Source organism: Mustela lutreola, chromosome 4, assembly GCF_030435805.1.
Source record: "Mustela lutreola isolate mMusLut2 chromosome 4, mMusLut2.pri, whole genome shotgun sequence".
In the NCBI taxonomy this organism is placed as follows: Eukaryota; Metazoa; Chordata; class Mammalia; order Carnivora; family Mustelidae; genus Mustela; species Mustela lutreola.
In genome coordinates, this window is record NC_081293.1 from 57,987,910 (window position 1) to 58,007,804 (window position 19,895).

The following is a 19,895-nucleotide window of genomic DNA, read 5'->3' on the forward strand; positions in this document are numbered from 1 at the left end:
GAGTCTGCTTGAAATTGTCTCCCTTTCCCTCTGCCCCACCCCTACTCCCATGCATGCATATACTGTCTCTTTAATAAATAAATAAATCTTAAAAAAATAAATAAAATATTGGGGCACCTGGGTGGCTCAGTGTTCAGGAAGCCTGCTTCTCCCTCTCCCACCCTCCCTGCTTGTGTTCCCTCTCTTGCTGTGTCTCTCTGTCAAATAAATAAATAAACTCTTTTAATAAATAAATAAAATACTAAAAATATTTATATATTTTTTAAAGAATTCACCCAGATGCCAAATTTTAGTTTGGCAGAAATCCAGAATACATTAGGTAGATTTTGAAATCATTTCATCAAAGTGAAAGCTTATAGAGCAACTGCCGTAGGAGAAATTAAACTTGTATGTATACCTTTTTGGTTCATTAAGTGTAGTCTCAACCATTTCCACTGAAATTACTAATCTGTTAGCATGATGGAATAGTAGATATGGAGAACAATCTTGTCTGTCCAGATTGCTCCTCAATCCCACTGATGAGCTAGTTGACCTTGGGCAATCTCTTGAGTGTCAGCATTCTCATAGGAAACCTGGGTAGACTCATAGTATATTGCTTCATGTATCTCCTATGAAGACTAAATGAGGTAGCTTGTATGCAGGAATAGCTCAATGAATGTTGGCAGTTATGATTCATTGGACTTTCTTTTCTTGTTTTTATGCAGCATTCCAAGATAAGTTTTTTTTTTTTTTAATTTTAGAAAGAAAGTGTGCATGCATTTGTGCATGAGAGTGGGTTAGGAGGTGAGGCAGAGAGAGAATCTTTTTTGTTTGTTTGTTTTTTTTAAGATTTTATTAGAGAATCTTAAGCAGGTTCCATACCCAGTGTGCTGCAGAAATTGTGCCACAGAGCACAAGAGCTCCTGGCTGGTTCTCATACCAGTCCTGTGTATCTGCATGGCAGGAGCTATTTCAGACCAATGCTTCGTATGTTTCTCTCTGACCCTGAAGAAAGGGATTGCAGACTAAATTAAAGATCTGTGAAATGGCATTTTTGTTATTGATATGTAGGCTGCAAAAACATTTGGATATTTGAGGGAGAGCTCCTTGTCCTTGCTAACGTATCTTTCCAAGTCTCCATGCTTTCTTACTTTAAAAACCCTTTATTGCATTTCCCCCTATGAATAAAAATAACATAACATGTTGAAAGTGAAAGTCTGCTCTTATCACTTCCTGCCAGGGAACCACTATTAATAGTGGTATATTTTCCTCCAGATTTTTTCGAAGTATGGTCTGACATCATATTTTTATTATTATTTTTAAAGTAAGTGTAAGTAGCCTACATTAAAAATATGACTATAACAATACAAATTCAATTGTGAAATATGCATTTAAAAGAACCTCTGTATTTTCAGAGTAGATCTAGGAGTTAAAATGGAATGTCTCTCAAAGGTCCCAGCATCATTTGCTCTTATAAGCTTGTAAAATGAGATCTCTCTTCCCAGAACGGGTAAATGTTTATCTTGTTGTGACTCATTTGATTAGCTGGTATATTAAAGGACAAATATAAACCCAAACTCATTTTTAATAAATGTGGCGGAGAGGATGGAACAAGGAAAGGCCAGCTATCAGGAAAGATAAAGTATCTTTAGCTTTCTGCTTATCAGTTGTCGAGGGATTGAGAGCACAATAGTCCCAGGCAGGCTTCTTTCATTTTGCAGACTCTGGAAACCGGCTAACGGTAATGTGCAAAGAGCAGGTGACTCATAGATAAATATGTAAATCTTTATAAACACTGCTGTAGTAGGAACTGGAATGTGCATCTGTGGTGATAATTTAATGAGCTTTTTATTCCCTTTGGAAAAAGTGACATCTTATTTGTACAGTGGGATATTTAAGTTGTCCTCAGCAGTAGAAAGGATTACTCACTACAGCGAGCTGCTATGGCAAGATGCTTTTTATTAGCTTGTTTATTCTCCTGTAATTTCCAATAGCCCCAACTTTAGGGTCTTCCCTTTAACCCACTAATTGCTATACCTCCAGCAGCGATATTAGTTAATGGCTTATTAGGTTTTGTGCTGTCCAGCTTTGGGACAGGTCTTGGAGGGACCCTGCCACGGCAGGGAGCATCTCTGATTGTTGGGGGAACACTTAAAGTGGTGGTGTTTGGAGGAGGGGGGCTCAGGAAAAGCAATTATTTACCACCTGGGTACAGAAGAGTTTCAGTATTTTCAATTCTGTCAGTATAATTTTTTTAAGATTTTATTTATTTATTTGACAGAGAGAGAGATCACAAGTAGCCAGAGAGGCAGGCATAGAGGAGGGAAGCAGGCTCCCCGCCAAGCAGAGAGCCTGATGCGAGGCTGGATCCCAGGACCATGAGACCATGACCTGAGCCAAAGGTGGAGGCTTAACCCACTGAGCCACCCAGGCACCCCAATACTGTCAGTATTGATTGTACATTTGCCTCAACGCCTGTTTGAGAGACTCTTGATTACTTCCCATTTTAAAAAAATATTTTATTTATTTATTTATTTTTAGAGAGAGAGAGAGAGAGAGAGTGCATGTGAGCAGGGGGAGGAACGAAGGGAGAGGGAGAGAGAGAATCGCAAGCAGATTTGCACTGAGCATGTAGTGCAGTGTAGGGCTAGACCCCATGACCATGCAATCATGACCTGAGTGGAAATCAAGAGTCAAAAGTTTAACCGACTGAGTCACCCAGGTAACCCCCCACCACGAGGTATTTTTAAACACTATCAGGGCAATTTAAATTAGTTTCCTCACTGACAGTATTAAAATATTCCTAATTCACAAAATGTTTTAATGATATGTGTCATTTTTTTGGTGATTGGAGCTCAGGGAATAGCACTATATATTATCTTTCTCACACTCAAAATAGGAAGCATTCACTCATTGGTTCATTGAACAGACAGCTCTTGAGCACCTGCTATGCTGTTTCAGTGCAAAGGATATAGCAGAGACCAAAAATGATAAAGTCTCTGTTTTCACAGAGTTTATATTGTGGTAGAGGAGATAGATCATAAACAAAAAACTACATAATGGCTGATAAAAGCGTGGTGCTGGTGGGCAGTCATTTTATACAGCATAGTCAGGGAAGACCCCCTCTACAAGACAGGATCTGAGATGACATATGAGTGCCTGGTGTAAAAGTATTCTTTGCAGAAAGGATAGTAAGTGCCAAGGTCCTGGGGCTGGGGTGTCCTTGGTGTACTTAAGATGCATCAGGGAAGCTCCTATGGCTGTAGCAAGGGGAGATGGGGAGAATAGAATAAAATGAGGTCAGAGAAGGAAGAGATGGTAAAAGGCAGGCAGAACATATCAGACCTACTAGCCATGCCACTGGTGGTAAGAAATTGCAGTTTTACTGTAAGACAACTGGGAAGTCATTAAAAGTCATTTTGAGCAGAGGAGTGATATTATGCCACTTATTTTTTAAAAGATCTCTCTAACTGTTTTGTAGAAAACGGACTGAGACAAAGGCAGGGAGACCAGCTGAGAAGCTAGTATAATACTCGAACCAAGAGAAGACAGTGGCTTGAACCAGAGTGGGGGTAGTGGAAGTGGCAACAAGGGGTCAGATCTTAGATATATTTTAAAAGTAGAGCCAGTAGGGTTTGCTAAGGGATTAGAAGTGAGACGTAAGAGAAAAAGTCAAGGATGATCCAAGTATAGAGAAAACTAATGAAATATTTTCTGACTCCCCAAGCGGAGAAGTCTTGCTTCTATATTTCTATCACATTAAATTTGAAATGATTTGCTTATATATCTGCTTCCTTATTAGACTCTGAGGTTCTCAAGGGCACAATTAGGATCTTACTGGTGAATGGTGTCATTTTATTTTCTCTGGAGGTGGAGGAGAAGCTGTGGATTGGAGAGTAACATCCATTGCAAGAAAATGGAAGAAGCAGAAAGGCAGTCAGTGGAGCGCGGCAGCTGGGAAGCCTAGCAGGCTTGGGTTTGATTTGTGGCTCCATCACTTGAAGTTTTGGGACTTTGGATAAGTTACATTGACTCCTTTAGGCTTAGGTTCTGTAAAATGGGAATAATATTAATAATGGTAATAATATCCACATCATAAGGTTGTTGTGAAGAAGAAAGAAACCCTGTACTCAATAGCAATCATTTCCCATTTCCCCATGCCCAGCCCCTGGTAACCATGAATCTACTTACTCTCGCTACAGATTTTTCTATTTTTTAAAAAAGATTTTATTTATTTATTTTTAAATTTTATTTAATGGAGAGAGAGAGAGGTGGAGATTGTGAGAGCGGAGGGGAGGAGGAAGGAGAGGGAGAAGCAGACTACCCACTGAGCAGGGTGCCTGATGAGGGACTTGATGATAGGACCCCGGGATCATGACCTGAGCTGAAGGCAGTCGCTTAACCAACTGAGCCACCCAGGTGCCCAGATTTTATTTATTTATTTATTTGAGAGAGAGAAAGAGAGCATGAGCTGGGCATGGAGGGGTAGAGGGAGAGGGAGAAACAGACTCCCCACTTATGAGGAAGCCTGATGTGGGCTCGATCCCAGGACCCTGAGATCATGACCTGAGACGAAGGCAGATGGCTAATCGACTGAGCCACCCAGGCGCCCCTCATCCACTTTTTAAAAATATTTAATTTATTTATTTGACAGAGAGAGACACAGTGAGAAAGGGATCACAAGCCGGGAGAGTGGGAGAAGGAGAAGCCGGCTTTCCGCGAGCAGGGAGCCCAGTGTGGGGCTCGATCCCAGGACCCTGGAATCATGACCTGAGCCGAAGGCAGACACTTAACGCCTGAGACACCGAGGCGCCCCTAAAAGAAAGAAAACCAATTGACTGCAAATTTTGAGGGTTTATTTTTAGATTCATAATATCCCATTTATTTATGTTTACTCTAATGCTAATACCATACTGTTTCATTACTGTAGCTTTGTAGAAAGTTTTAAATTGGAAAGTGTGAGTTCTTCCAACTTTGTTTTTGTTTTTCAAGATTGTTTTGGCTATTCTGAGTCCCTTACATGTACATACGGATTTTTAGGATCAACTTGTCAATTTCTGCTAAAAAAGGCACCTGGGATTTTGATAGAGATCGCATTAAATCTAAAGAGCAGTTTGGAGAATATTACCATCTTAGCAATGTTAGGTCTTCTGATCCTTGAACATGCATATTTATTTATTTAGATATTTAATTTCTTCCAACAGTGTTTTATAGTTTTCAATATATAAATCTTGCATTTCTTTTGTTCAACATTTTTTTCTAAGTATTTTATTCTTTTTGATGCTATTGTAAATGGGATTCCTTCCCAGATTTCATTTTCAGATTGCTCACTGCTACGGTATAAAAACACAATTGATTTTTGCGTATTGTTCTATAGAAAGTTTGAACTTCATTGGGGAGCAGAAGGGACACTGGAAGTGTTTACAGAAGGGACACGGATGGTTTCTATTGTATGCCATTTGGTCAAATAGATCAGTGACAAAGTTACCATTTATCAACTGCCCACCATGTTACTTCCTGTGCTTAAACCCTCCCAATAGCTTCTTACTGTTCTTACAGTAAGAAGAACAAAAAACAGACCAGAATCCTTAGGGCTCTAAGTTCCTGGATGACTGGGTCCTTGTCTACTCGACAGCCCCGTTCCTCATTTCCTTGTCATCCTTTCCCAGCCCTGTGTCCTCCAGCCACATGGTCCTTTTATATTTTTTTTTAAAGAAATATACATATATATATTTTAAAGATTTATTTACTTGACAGAGATCACAAGTAGGCAGAGAGGCAGGCAGAGAGAGAGGAAGGGAAGCAGGCTCCCTGCTGAGCAGAGAGCCCAATGTGGGGCTCGATCCCAGAACCCTAGGATCATGACCTGAGTTGAAGGCAGAGGCCACTGAGCCACCCAGACGCTCCCACTAGGGCCCTTTCTATTTTCTCTAAATCACTGTGCTCCTTCCTGCCTCAGGATCTTCCTTTCCACTCTTCCTCTAGCCCGATTACTACCCTTCCTCACAACTACCAGTAGCAAAGGTAGTCGTCTTCCGAGTAGACAAAACTGTAATTTTTTTTAAAAAATATTTTATTTATTTATTTGACAGAGATCACAAGTAGGCAGAAAGGCAGGCAGAGAGAGAAGTGGAAGCAGGCTCCCTGCTGAGCAGAGAGCCCAATGTGGGGCTCGATCCCAGGACCCTGGGATCATGACCTGAGCCGAAAGCAGAGGCTTTAACCCACTGAGCCACCCAGGCGCCCCAAAACTGTAATTTTTTTTGATGTTTCTAAATGTCAATCCCACTAAATAGTTCGTGTCTATGCTTCCCACCTGTGTCATCAACACCCGGAATAGCACTGGCGCTCAGTAAAGAGAGTGGATAAACTGTGCGCCAGGAGCTGTACATACATGACCTCACTTGTCCTTGTGATTCATTCTACACATGAGGAAATGAAAGCTTGAAGAGGTGAACTGGCCCAAGGTCACATAGCCGGTAAATAACAGACCTGTTCCAGTGAGATCCCTTTGCTTGGGAGTTTAAAATAACTCCTTCAAGAGAGAAGTGCTCAACTTTTGATCTGTTTTCCAGTGGAGACTTTTCAGAAACTGCAGAAGGCAAAGGATGTTCTGACAAATACGGAGAGTCGTGCCCGTTATGACCACTGGCGCAGGAGCCAGATGTCGATGCCATTCCAGCAGTGGGAAGCTTTGAGTGACTCGGTGAAAACGGTGGGTTTCTCTTTGAGCCTGAAGCTCAGGCTGCCCGTGGATTAGACTCACGTAGTAGCTTAAAAAGTCAATAGGCAGTAGGAGGGAGAAGACCAAGAAGCTGATAGAATACGGATATGACTCCGTGTCCACAAACCCTATGGAGGGGAATTCAATGGATCAGTGCCAGAAGAGCTGATGACTGTGATTGTCACTCTGCTTGGCTGTTTGATTCCATATCTATACTCCTCACTGGCATTTATTGTTTTATACATTCTTTTTTTTTTTTTTTTTAAGAATTTATTTATTTGACAGAGAGAGAGACAGAGACCACAAGTAGGCAGAGAGGCAGGCAGAGAGAGAGAGGGGGAAGCAGACTCCCCACCAAGCAGAGAGCCCGATGTAGGGCTCGATCCCAGGACCCCTAGATCATGACCTGGGCCGAAGGCAGAGGCTTAACCCACTGAGCCACCCAGGTGTCCTGTTTTATACGTTCTGACAACTGTGCTTCTCAAGTGGTTCATATAATACTCCTGAATTTTGAACTGGTGCAAATTCATCTCTTCCATCCTTTTAGTTCTTTTCGTAAGGCTTATAAATTCTATAAAAAACAGAGCCTGATTAGTTAAAGAAAGCTGTAAATTATTTTAAATTTATTCTTGTTACAAATTCTGGTGAAAGAGTCATTGTATTGATGTAGAGAGACTTTAAATCATTGCGTTCTCTTTCTTCATGCTATTAAAAAAACTAAATATAAAAGTCATCACCATAATTGCTGAGTTAGACACTTACTTTGTTCTTACATTTGCATTTATATATATATTTCAATATATAAAAATTATATTTATTTAAATATATGTTTAGGAGGGGAGGGGCAGAGGGAGAGAGAAAGAATCTTAAGCAGGCTCCATGCCTAGCGTAGAGCCGAAGGGGGGCTTGATGTCACAACCATGAGATCATGACCTGAGCTAAAATCAAGTCACACACTGACTGAGCCACCCAGGCGCCCCAACAGAGAAACTATGACTTGGGCTTGCTGCATGATCTCAGAGTCCTGATGCTGAGCCTGGCCATGAACCCTGAGCCCCAGGTGGAACCCTGGGTGGAGCCCCCACATCAGACTCAGCACTCAGTGGGGAGTCTGCTTCTCCCTTTCTTTCTGCTCGTCCTCTTGCTCATGCTCTCTCTCTCTCAAATAAACAAAACCTTTAGAAAAAAGAGTTAATAGGCACACATTTTTGGTGAATTGATTGTTTGACAAATTGATCCCTTCTGGGAAGGCTCTTTGGGCTCTTTGGTTATCCTCACGTGGATCTGTTTGTCCACTGATTGTTCTTGGGTTCCTGGGCTTGGTGAGGTGTCCTTGGGGTGAGTCCAGTTGGCTACAAATGAAAGGGGAAGCTTCCTACTATGCCCGTTTGGTTACCCTTTCCCCAGGAAACAGTGTGTAATTCAGTACCTTCTGGGCCTGTTCAGAAAACAGTCTGTCCTAAATGAATGTTATCCAAGAGCTTGTCAAAGATCACCTAGGCAAGTAAAAAATTTACTCATGTTGATCCAGAATAAAAACAGCTAGTCAATATTGAATAGCTATTTAGCTTATCCATGGCTCACGTAAATCAATTAATTTTTTTCTATTTGTCTATTTCTTTTCTTTTCTTTTTTAAAGATTTTATTTATTTATTTTTTGTCAGAGAGAGAGAGGGAGAGAGAGAGAGAGCGAGAAAGCACAGGCAGACAGAGTGGCAGCCAGAGGCAGAGGGAGAAGCAGGCTCCCTGCCGAGCAAGGAGCCAGATATGGGACTTGATCCTAGATGCTGGGATCATGACCTGAGCCGAAGGCAGCTGCTTAGCCACCTGAGCCATCCAGGCGTCCCTCTGTTTGTCTATTTAATATTTACTGGCATATAGGCACAATTTTTTATTATTAAACAAGGTATAGAATTAAATGAAATTACTTACTTTATTTATTTTAAAGATTTTATTTATTTGAGAGAGAGAGAGAGAGAGAGTGCACGAGCCAGGGGGAGGGGCAGAGGGAAGAGGAAGAAGCAGGCTCCCCGAGGAGCAGGGAGCCGGATTTGGGACTGGATAACAGGACCCTGGAATCAAGACTGGAGCTGAGGGCAGATGTTTAAGCCACCCTGGTGCCCGAAAGTCCAGAATTTTAAAAATGACTTCCTAGGGGAAAAAAACACATTAAAGAAAGCTGATAAACAAGTTAATGGAGAAGGTAAGAATAAACAACATACCAATTTCATAGACTATAGGACAGTGGCCTTTGCACCCAGGCTTGGTGTCTGTTTAGCATTGGTTCACCCACTGCACACAGTGAGTTTTTTTGTCTGGTGCATTTCATTATTTTGCTGCACAGACTGTCCTTTTCCTAATGTCCCTCTTAGTCTCTATCAACGACTATCATTTGATATTTATGCTGATGATCCTTCTATTGAACTGAGTCATTCCACACTAGTATCCTTGATGTTAAATGTTGTTCTGCCCAGTTAATATCTTAGGGGAGCTGAGAAATACGCTCTGTGAGCACAGAAATGAGGCCTAATTGTGTCCCAGCAAACCAGGCTGCCTAGCATCGCTCTTACATTAGTCCTTTGATTGAAGTGCAAAATATGAGAGGCACCCGAATTTGTGGTTAGATACCGTTTGGATTTTTCCCCTGTTTATTTCTTTAATTGGGATCAGCAAATACAGGGGCCTGATGTTAAAATATTTTATTCTTATAAAGTGGATGGATGAACAAAACTATTATCTCAGGATATCTTTGGCATCCATCAAAGCATTTACTGTAGGTAAGTCATTAATCCTCAATGCCATCTAAGGGAAATAGACACTTTTATCCTGAGAAGGAAGTACTGAGGCCTGGAGTAAATTCACTGTACAGGACACTTAACAGACTTGTGATGTTGAAGGACCACATTTTCAGCTCTCTGGGCCCTGAATTCTTGAATTTCTTATTTTCTATTTTTCACTAACCTTCCTGATATCCCTTCCCTGATGGATAAAACCACTGGAAAGCCTCTTCCACTCTGTGCACCTGCAGAAAAAGGAAGAAACCAAACTAAGCAACAACAGACCCAAACCAACCAAAACAAAAGCAGATTTTTTGCACCAGCTAAGGCCACTGTCCCTTTTAAAAATTAACATTGAAAAAATATTTTATTTATTTATTTGAGAGAAAGAGCATGAGCTGGGGGGAAGGACAGAAGAAGAGGGATAAGCAGGCTCTCCACTGAGCAGAGTCAACTCAAGTGACTCAAGGCTCGATCCCAGGACCCCGAGATCATGATCTGAGCTGAAGCCAGTTGCTTAATGGACTGAGCCACCCAGGTGCCCCTAAAATTAATATTTTAAGAAAAGATTTCTTTTTTTTTTTTTTAAATTTATCTATTTTATTTTGCTTATTTATTTTTAAACGATTTTATTTATTTATTTGACAGAGAAAGAGAGTTCACAAGTAGGCAGAGAGGTAGGCAGAGAGAGAGGAGGAAGCAGGCTCCATTCTGAGCAGAGAGCCCCATGCAAGGGTCGATCCCAGGACCCTGAGATCACGACCTGAGCCGAAGGCAGAGGCTTAACCCACTGAGCCACCCAAGCATCCCTATTTATTTTAGAAAGAGAGATGGGGTAGGGTCAGAGAGAGAGAGAATCCTCAGCAGGTTTCCACTAAGTGCAGAGCTGTATGCAGGACGCAGTCTCACGACCTTGAGATCTGAGATCATGACTTGAGCTGAAACCAGGAGTCAGACACCCAACCTACTGAGCCAACCAGGTGCCCCTTAAAGATTTTTTATTTTTAGGTAATCTCTTCACCACATTGGGGCTCAAACTTATAACCCCTAGGTCAAGAGTTGCATGCTCTACTGTCTGAGCCAGCCAAGTTTCTCATCTTTTTCGGTTCCTCCCTTCTTTTCTTCCTTCCTTCCCTCCTTTCTTCCACCTTCCTCCCTCCCCCCCCCCTTTCTCTTTAAGTAAGCTCTGGGCCAACCTGGGGCTCAAATCCACCACCCTGAGATAGTCACCTGTTCCACTGACTGAACCAGTCAGGTACCCCAAAATTTACATTTTTATTTTGAAATAAAAAATACAGAAAAATTCTTAATATTAGGTCAAGTTTTACCACACATTGAACTTTAAATACAGAATACTATATAATACTGATTTTATGTTTTGTGTCTACTTTTAATTAATGTAGTCAATGCACTGGGCTGTCAGAGGTAAAAAAGATCTGATGCTGGAAGAATCTGACCAGCCTCATACTGACAAGATTGAAAATGAGGAATGGAACAAGCAAAGAGAAATAAAGAAAGAGGAACTGGGTTCAACCACAGAGAAAATGGAGCAAAAAGAATCCCAGTCCTTGGAGAAGTCATTCTGGCCACAAAATCCCGATTCTCCAAGTAAGTCAAGTTATGTAGCTTTGCAGAACAAAGAAGATCTGAAATTAAAGGGCTTGGTTTGGGACACCTGGCTGGCTTAGTGGGTTAAAGCCTCTGCCTTTGGCTCAGGTCCTGATCTCAGGGTCCTGGGATCGAGCCTCGCATCAGGCTTCCTGCTCATCAGGGCTCTGGCTTCCCCCTTTCTCTCTGCATGCCTGTCTGCCTACTTGTGATCTGTCTGTCAATAAGTAAATAAAATCTTTAAAGGGCTTGGTTTATACTGCGTTTATTCTCAACCTCTTCCAACTAAACAGTAGTGCCAAATTGAAGGATTACTTTATCACCTTAAAAGATACTTACTTAGCACTGACACAGACACTGGAAGACACATTCCCCAATACATTCCTTGCAAGGGAAATTTGGGGCATTTCTGGGAGTGTCTTGTGCTAGACTGAAATAACACTGCCATTTATTGGGTGTTTACTGTGTATAGAAATGTTCTTTATGTGCATTACTTTACATGGATTATCTTGTCTTATGTTTAATTCATAGACAATTTATTTACTCCTCACTACAAACTTGTGAGGCGGGCACCATATTGCTCATTTTACAGATGAGAAACCTGACGTCCAGGGAGGTTGAGTGATTTTCCCAAAGCTCTCCAGCTTGTGTGTATCAAGTGGGGGGCTGAACGAAGGCAACTTGGCTTCAGAGTCTGTGTGTAAGGCAAGGCATTGCACTACCTTGAGAAGGTACATCTGGAAGTAGCTCTGGAGACATTCTGTATGATAGACAGCTCCACTGAAGCAGGGCATTATAGAGATTAAGTTCCCAAGCTACACTACCTAGCTTTACCACTTGTGATCTGTATTACTTGGTAAAAGTGACTTAACTTCTCTAGATTTCAGTTTCCTCCTCTATAAAATCAAGATCTTGACGGTACCTTCTCATAGAATTATCATGAGGTTTAAATGAGATCCATGCAAAATGCTTATCAGTGATTCGCCTACCCAGCCGGTCTTGGGTTAATGTCAGCTATTGTGATCATTTCTTTGTGTTTCCAGCCATTCCACTGTGTTGATCTTGTATAGGTGTGTTTTGTACACACACCGTCATTGTCCTTCAGAGTCTTGCTAGGCTCTCAGGGTTGTGATTCAGCATATCTTTAGAATTTAACCTTTAAACCAAAGGCTCCTGAAAGTCCTTGAATCCTTGAATATTTACTGAAGGAAAGAAGATAATTAGTTTGTGGTGAATTACAGTCTTTCTAGAAATAGTCACTTGAAATCTCCCTTTGGGGAGAACTTCTACATGCTCATTACCTGAAAGAATAAAGATTTTTAGGGTGCAATTCAGGTGTCTGTGCTGGTTACTCAAGATATCCTTTTGTGGAGTCCACATATCGATTGCATCAGCCTCATATCTGGGCATGGTTATAATGTAACAAGCTGATCAAAGCAGAAGACCCAATTTCAGAAAAAACAGTGTTTTAGGTAAATACACACATACCAATAGAGACCTACGCACAGGCACACACAGGTAAACATACAAATGTTTCTTTACTCAGCCCAGAATATTCAGATCTGTGCTTCCTGAACCCCTGGGTCCTCCGTCTGCCACTCTGTTTAAGATTCAGACCTAGTCTGAATTCACTGGGGCCCGCGAGGGGGGCGGGGAATGGTGGGGGAGGGACATCTGATCACTTCAGAGCCTCAGGCTTGAGGCTGGAATCCCTTGCATCAGATTCTAGGAAATTTTCTCTTCCTTTAAAAAACTACTTATTTGTGGGGCACCTGGGTGGCTCAGAGGGTTAAGCCTCTGCCTTCGGCTCAGGTCATGATCTGGGGAGCCTGCTTCCCCCTCTCTCTCTGCCTGCTGCTCTGCCTTCTTGGGATCACTCAAGAATTAAATAAATAAAATCTTTGAAAAAAAATCACTTATTTAGATATTTTTTAAATACCCCAAATTAATAGGAGTATTTTTTATTAGAGAATTCAAAGAAGCACATATAGATAGTGACTTGGTATCTTACCCCAGGTTCCCATCATTCTCTGCTTCTGTTTCCTGAAGTAAATGCCCAGGTGTGTCTCCTTTCATATTGTCCTCTATGCTAATACAAGCCTGAAGAAATACATGTTCACTTGTGAGTGCTTTAAAAATAATGGTGTTATACTGCTACACAGTGCCTAGAGCACAAAGTCTGGAATCAGATCCTTGCTTTTCCACAGATGAGTTGCATGACCTTGTTCAAGCAAGTTAATAACCCCTCTGTATCTGTGTTTTCTTATTATATGGCCAGAACGTTAGTGTCTATGTCATATGGTTTTCTTGAATAATAAATAAATTATGTAAAATATTTAGAGGTACCTGGTAGGTGCTTTTTTTGGTGTTAGCTTTTATTATTATGGGGCTTCTCCTTAGACTCTTACATTTAGAATTAACTCATCCTTTTACTTTTTTTTTTATTATGTCCTTTTAAACAGCAGATAAGGATTCCACATGATAGATATATTATAATTTACTCAGAATAAATTGTGATGTCAGGTTTTTTTTTGTAATCCTATTTTATTATTATTAATTTTCAAATTCCAGTGTAATTAATATACAGTGTTATGTTAGTCCCGGGTATGTAGTACAGTCTGATGTCAGTTTTGATGCCTTCCCATGGTAAAGTATATTCTCTTATGATGATGGAGGGATGAAAGGTGGGGGGAGCAGTGAGAGGAGGGTCACTGTTCTGAGAAGCTGTTGTTAGAGAATAAGAATTACGAAATTTTACTCAAGGCCACATTTACCATTTCTTAATGCTTTTTAAGAGATTATTGGCTGTAGGGGTGCCTGGGTGGCTCAGTGGGTTAAGCCTCTGCCTTCGGCTCAGGTCATGATCTCAGGGTCCTGGGATCGAGCCCCACATCGGGCTCTCTGCTCAGCAGGGAGCCTGTTTCTGCCTCTCTTTCTGCCTGCCTCTCTGCCTACTTATGATCTCCCTGGCAGAGAAATAAATTAAAAAAAAAAAAAAATAAGAGAGAGAGAGAGATTATTGGCTGTAAAGAGTAGCACCGTAAAATTGGAGTTTGATATACCAAAGTGCAGTTGTATGATTATTTGTACCTTTATTTTACTGCAGCATAAATTTCTGTAACATCCACACTTAAGAAATATTATTCATGTCTGTTTTACCGAGTCCAGAGTCACTTCTCACCTACTTTTTCAGCATATTCATTAATTCCTTCAAGCAGTGGTTCATATTTACTTCGGAGTTTGCCTTTTGATGCCTCTTCTGTGATGGCCATCTGTCAAATAGTCCCCATCTTGTTCTGACTCTTCACTGCAACCAGGAAATATGGAGCACAGCCCCCGAAAACTGGTGTGTGAGACAGTCTCACTTTTCCTTTCTTCCACTTAAATATGCAATAAATATGGCTTCTGATCAATGCCATTCTCGAATAAAATGGTTTATGTAATGTTCTGGAATTAAAGAAAAAAGATCTTATGTAGCCGATGTGTGCTGCTCTGGACATCTCTGGACATCTGCCTGCCCACTGCTCACTCTGTGGTTTCTACCAGAGGGTATTCTCTGGCAGTTGAGCCAGCGTGGCAATAAGTGTTTATACCTTTGGATTAGCCATGGATATTGATGAATGTGAGTGGGAGGCTCCTTTACTTCTCAAACTGAGAGAACTCTGTGGGGGTTTTTATACTGTCTTCCAGGGCTCTCTAGTGCAATCAAGCCCTGGTTGCCCAGGGTAGCAATCTGCCTGATAACGTACCTGATAACTTGGTTCCTTTCCCTATTTTCTTACCAGGACCTCCCTGAATCAGCTTTCAGATTAACCACTTATTGACCCTGGTGCAATCAGAAGAGCATGCAACTCTTTTTTTTTTTTTTTTTAAAGATTTTATTTATTTATTTGAGAGAGGGAGAGCTTGAACATGTGAATGTGAGCAGGGGGGAAGGGCAGACTGAGAGAGAGAAGCAGACTCCCCACTGAGCAGGGAGCCTAACTTGATCCCAGAACCCTGGGATCATGACCTGAGCCAAAGGCAGATGCTTAACCAACTGAGCCACCCAGGTGCCCCAGCATGCAGCTCTTAATCTTGGGGTGTGGAGCCTACTCAAAAACAAACAACAAATGAGCTACTTACATTGGAATTCTTGTTTGGGGCTCTATTTCTATTGAAACCCAAGCTAGAAAACACCTTTTTCAAACTGTAAAATAACAAGTATATTTATAGTAGAAATGTGAGAAATGTGGTCAAGCAAAAGGTAGAAAACACAAACTTGTAATCTTAGCACCTAGAAACGTATCTATTATTGATCTTTTGGTGTATTTATATATATGTTAGTATACCTAAAATTAAGAGGACCATACTGTACATGTTGTGTGTGTGTGTGTGTGTGTGTGTGTATTTCAATCACAGGTTGTCAGAAATTTCCTTTTGCTTTTTCCTGAAAAGAAAATTCTTAAATTTGTTTTCTCTGATAATTCTAAAGAGAGTACAAACAGATCGTTTTCTTAAACGACCACTGTCAACTGTTCTGTGTGTATTTTTCTGATTAAATATTTAGATAATATTTTAAGATATCAATGGAAGCATATTTTGTATATTATTCTGTAAGCTTTTTTTTTTTTTTTTTAAGATTTTATTTGTCAGAGAGAGAGAGAGAGAGAGAGGGAGCAGCAGGCAGAGGGAGAAGCAGACTGCCCACTGAACAAGGACCCCTATGTGGGACTCCATCCCAGGGCCTAAGCTGAAGGCAGACATTTATTGATTGAGCCACCCAGGCATCCCTATAAACTGTTTTTTTTTAATTGTTTTTAATTTATTTAACAGAGAGAGATCACAAGTAGGCAGAGAGGCAGGCAGAGAGAGAGGGGAAGCAGGCTCCCTAATGAGCAAAGAGCCCGATGCGGGGCTCGATTCCAGGACCCTGAGACCATGACCTGAGCTGAAGGCAGAGGCTTAACCCACTGAGCCACACAGGCACCCCTATAAACTGTTTTCTAACTATCTGTCAGTGATATGAGAATTTTTCTATGACCATAAATATTAAAAAATTGTTAATGACTATATCAAACACTTTTAAAAATATTTTATTTATTTATCTGACAAAGATCACAAGTAGGCAGAGAGGCAGGCAGAGAGAGAGGAGGAAGCAGGCTCCCCACTGAGCAGAGAGCCCGATGCAGGGCTTGATCCCAGGACCCTGGGATCATGACCCAAGCCAAAGGCAGAGGCTTTAACCCACTGAGTCAGGCGCCCCAATATATCAAACACTTTTAACCAACTTTCCATTGCTGAAGATTTAGATTGTTTCTTGATTTTTAAAAACATTTATAAATCATGATAAATATCCTTATGGTTAAATCCTTGAGAACATCTGCGATTATTTCCTTAGGATAAATTTCTAGAAGTAGAATTATTGAGTTAAAATTTACACATTTTAATGAGTTTGATAAATTTTGCCAAATTGCCTATGGCAGATTTTTTGCCAATTTACCTTCCTTCTAGTAGAGAAGGAAAATGACCTTTTATGTAATTTTTAACAAAGTTGTTTAGAATTAAAGAAATCTTATTATTGTGGAATAAATTATTTGTTTTTCCAGAGATTCTTTACCATTGACCTTTTACTTTGGCAGCTATTTGAAAGTTGTTTCCAATTTCTTTGCAAATTAACTCCCAAATTCCCACCACTGGAGATATCTATAAATATTCTTTTATTGTTAATCATTTAAGCACAGAATGTCCTTTCATCCATGTAAACTAATTCTTGTTGATAAGAAGTCAAAAGTTGGCTCTACAAATCAAGAAGAGAAAGATCAATATTCCAAAAGTAAAAGGGCGGGAAACTTTATAAATAGGCAGTTTAAGGCAGAAAATATAGCAGCTTTTAAACATATAAAAATATTTCATCTCATTGTAATTAGTGAAATGATAACTTCTCTTAATGTATGCTTCTGTGAATCAGTGAGGATCAACCACTCGGTAAAAAAAAAATGAGCAGATAATTCATAGAACCGAAAATACACAAATAGCCTTGGAACATATGAAGAGATGCTTTAACTCACTCATACCAAGAGAAAGGCAAATTAGAACTGCACCGTTTGGTACTCATCTGCCTGGCAAAGCTTACTAAGTTTGTTAACGTGGTGTTAATGATGGTGTAGGAAAATCAGCTGCTGCTGGGTCAAGCTTTATGGAGAACTGTCTGGCAGTGTCTGTTAAGAACAAACTGCAAATGCACAATGACTTTGACCCAGCCATCCCACTTCCACAAATTTTATCCTACAGATCACCCATGTGCAAAATGACATGTGTGCCATGTTGTTCACTGCAGAATAGCAAATAAATGCATTGTGTTTTTGTTTATCATACAATAGAATACTCATCCACTGTAAGAGAGAACGGGAAAGCTCTTTATATATAAAGAGCAACCATACATTAATGCCTGGATGGCTCATTGGGTTAAACCGCTGCCTTCGGCTCAGGTCATGATCCTGGGATTGAGAAAGGAAGGGTTCCTTGCTCACCAGGGAGCCTGCTTCTCTCTCTGCCTCTGCCTGCCACTCCCTTTGCTTGTGCTCTCTTTCTCTCTGATAAATTAAAAAAAAAAAAAGAAGAAGAGCAACCACCAAGGTATATTAGAAACAGAAAGTCAAAAGGAGACTAGTGGGCCATCTGTTAGCATTTAGGATAAAGAAGGGGTGGGAAGGTGGGTTGGAGGATGTATGCATGTATTTGCTTGTATATACGTGGACTATCTCTGGAAGGATAGGCGGCAGCTGGTAACAAATTTGTCTACTGGGAACATCAGAGGAGAGGAAGGAGAAGACTTTTGGAGTAAATCTTTGTGCCTTTTGAATTTTAGCCATGTGAATATACTGCCTACTTGAAAAATAAATAACAATTTTAAATAGACAAAAATCAAAATAGATAAAGAGAAAAAGAAATTTGGGATCTATACCTCATTTTACTGTTTTGTGACCACACAGAAGTCCCCCCTTTTCTTTCGGAGTGGGGTCTCCCCATATATAATATATAAATAAATGAATATTTAATATCAAATATTCACAAGGGCTTTATAGAAAAATTAGCTGGGTAAGGAGACAGGGAAGGATGGAGGTTGGGGCTGGGTACTATTTGCATCAAGTGGTCAGGTAAGGAAGCTGCTTAGAAATCCAGAATCGGGGTGCCTAGGTTTCTCAGTCATTAATGGTCTGCCTTAAGCTCAGGTCATGATCCCAGGGTGCTGGGATCCAGTCCTGCATCAGGCTCCCTGCTCAGTGGGAAGTCTGCTTTTCCCTCTCCCACTACCCTTGCTTGTGTTCCCTTTCTCCTGTATCTCTCTCTGTCAAATAAAGAAATAAAATCTTAAAAAAAAAAAATACAGAATCTCAGTCTCTACTCCAGACATCCAGAATCAGAATCTCCAGAATCAGAATCTCCAGTATAACAAGATCTCTAGATAATGACTATGCATATGGAAGTTTGAGACACCCTGGTCTAGCTAATTCCTACTCATGGTCACTTTGAATGTGACTTCCTTCTAGAAGTCTTTTCTCACTTTACCTCCTTTATTCTGCCAAGTCCACACTGAATGACTTTCTCTGGTCTCCCATTCTCCTATGTGTTTCCCTCCATATATATATATATATATATATATATATTTTTTTTTTTTTTTTCCACATCAATAGTTTTCTGGATTCTTATGTGACCCCCATCAGGAGACAGGCACTGCTGTCTCATGGTACTCAGCACAGAGGCTGGCAATATGTAATAGTTGCTCAAAAAATGTTTCTTTACAAATGAATAAATGAATGGGTGCAACACGCCAAATCAAAGTGTGTGTGTATGGAAAAAAGAACTCGAATGTCTACTTAAGATAATCAGTTTCTATAAGATATTGGTAATCCATATTAAAGACTTACTTACATTTCATTTATTGCAGTGAAATCTTATCAGCAAGCCATTTTGCCATGACACTGAGTTTTCTTTTGCTACCTCTCTGATTTTAAAAACTCTTCTGTGCTTTAAAGGTTTTTCAGATGGGAACTCTTGGCACCTTCGTTTCCGCTGGTCTGGGGATGCTCCATCAGAACTCCTGAGGAAATTCAGAAACTACGAAATATGAAAAGTTCCTGCTCAATTGGAGAAAGAGAAAGCAAGACCATTTCCTGTGTTGCCAACAAGGCTTTGTTTAAATCTTATAAATGTTACGTTTCTCTGTCATTTTTGTGAATCGCTCAGTACTGATTGGTTCCTCCATCCTTTAAACCCATTCAATCACAATGTGTTTTTTAAATGAGAAAAGCTTCAGACTAGTTTCTTTCAATATTTGAATACATTAAAGCTCTTAGATCCAAAGTTAGCTTGTATGGTGTGTATTTTCCTGTTAATGTTTCTTGTAGAACTCTGTTTTAAAAAGCTATCTCTGTATTTAAATAATTCATTGATATACCATAATCTCTCTTAGTGCTGGTTGTATAAGAAATGTTTTCTGACTCTTGACTTAAAATGAAATGTGAAATTACTTGTCTAAACCCCATAGAGTGAAATAAATCACTTCCCAAAATTCACAATGAATTTGTAATTTAATTGTATTTTGAAAATCATTTGATTATCTATTTCTTTCTTTTTTTTTTTTTTTTTGGAGATTTTGTTTATTTATTTTAAAGAGAGAGAAATCATAAATAGGCAGAGAGGCTCCCTGTTGAGCATAGAGCCCGATGCGGGGCTTGATCCCAGGACCCTGAGACCACAACCTGCACCAAAGGCAGAGGCTTAACCCACTGAGCCACCCAGGCACCCCTGATTAGCTATTTCTA

General features: G+C 40.3%; 1 protein-coding gene across 2 annotated transcripts in view; it reads left to right on the forward strand.

Annotated features, from left to right (window-relative positions):
- Window positions 1-19,649, forward strand: part of DNAJC12 (DnaJ heat shock protein family (Hsp40) member C12) — a 35,909-nt gene extending 16,260 nt beyond the window's left edge. The window contains exons 3-5 of one of the 2 annotated variants that reach the window (XM_059170122.1): window positions 6,555-6,694; window positions 10,884-11,088; window positions 19,107-19,649. In XM_059170122.1, the coding sequence (XP_059026105.1) occupies window positions 6,555-6,694; window positions 10,884-11,088; window positions 19,107-19,201 (440 nt within the window). In that variant the 3' untranslated portion in view covers window positions 19,202-19,649. The remainder of the gene's footprint in view (window positions 1-6,554; window positions 6,695-10,883; window positions 11,089-19,106) is intronic. The other variant, XM_059170123.1, reaches the window with a different exon arrangement.
- Window positions 19,650-19,895: the final 246 nt, after the last annotated feature.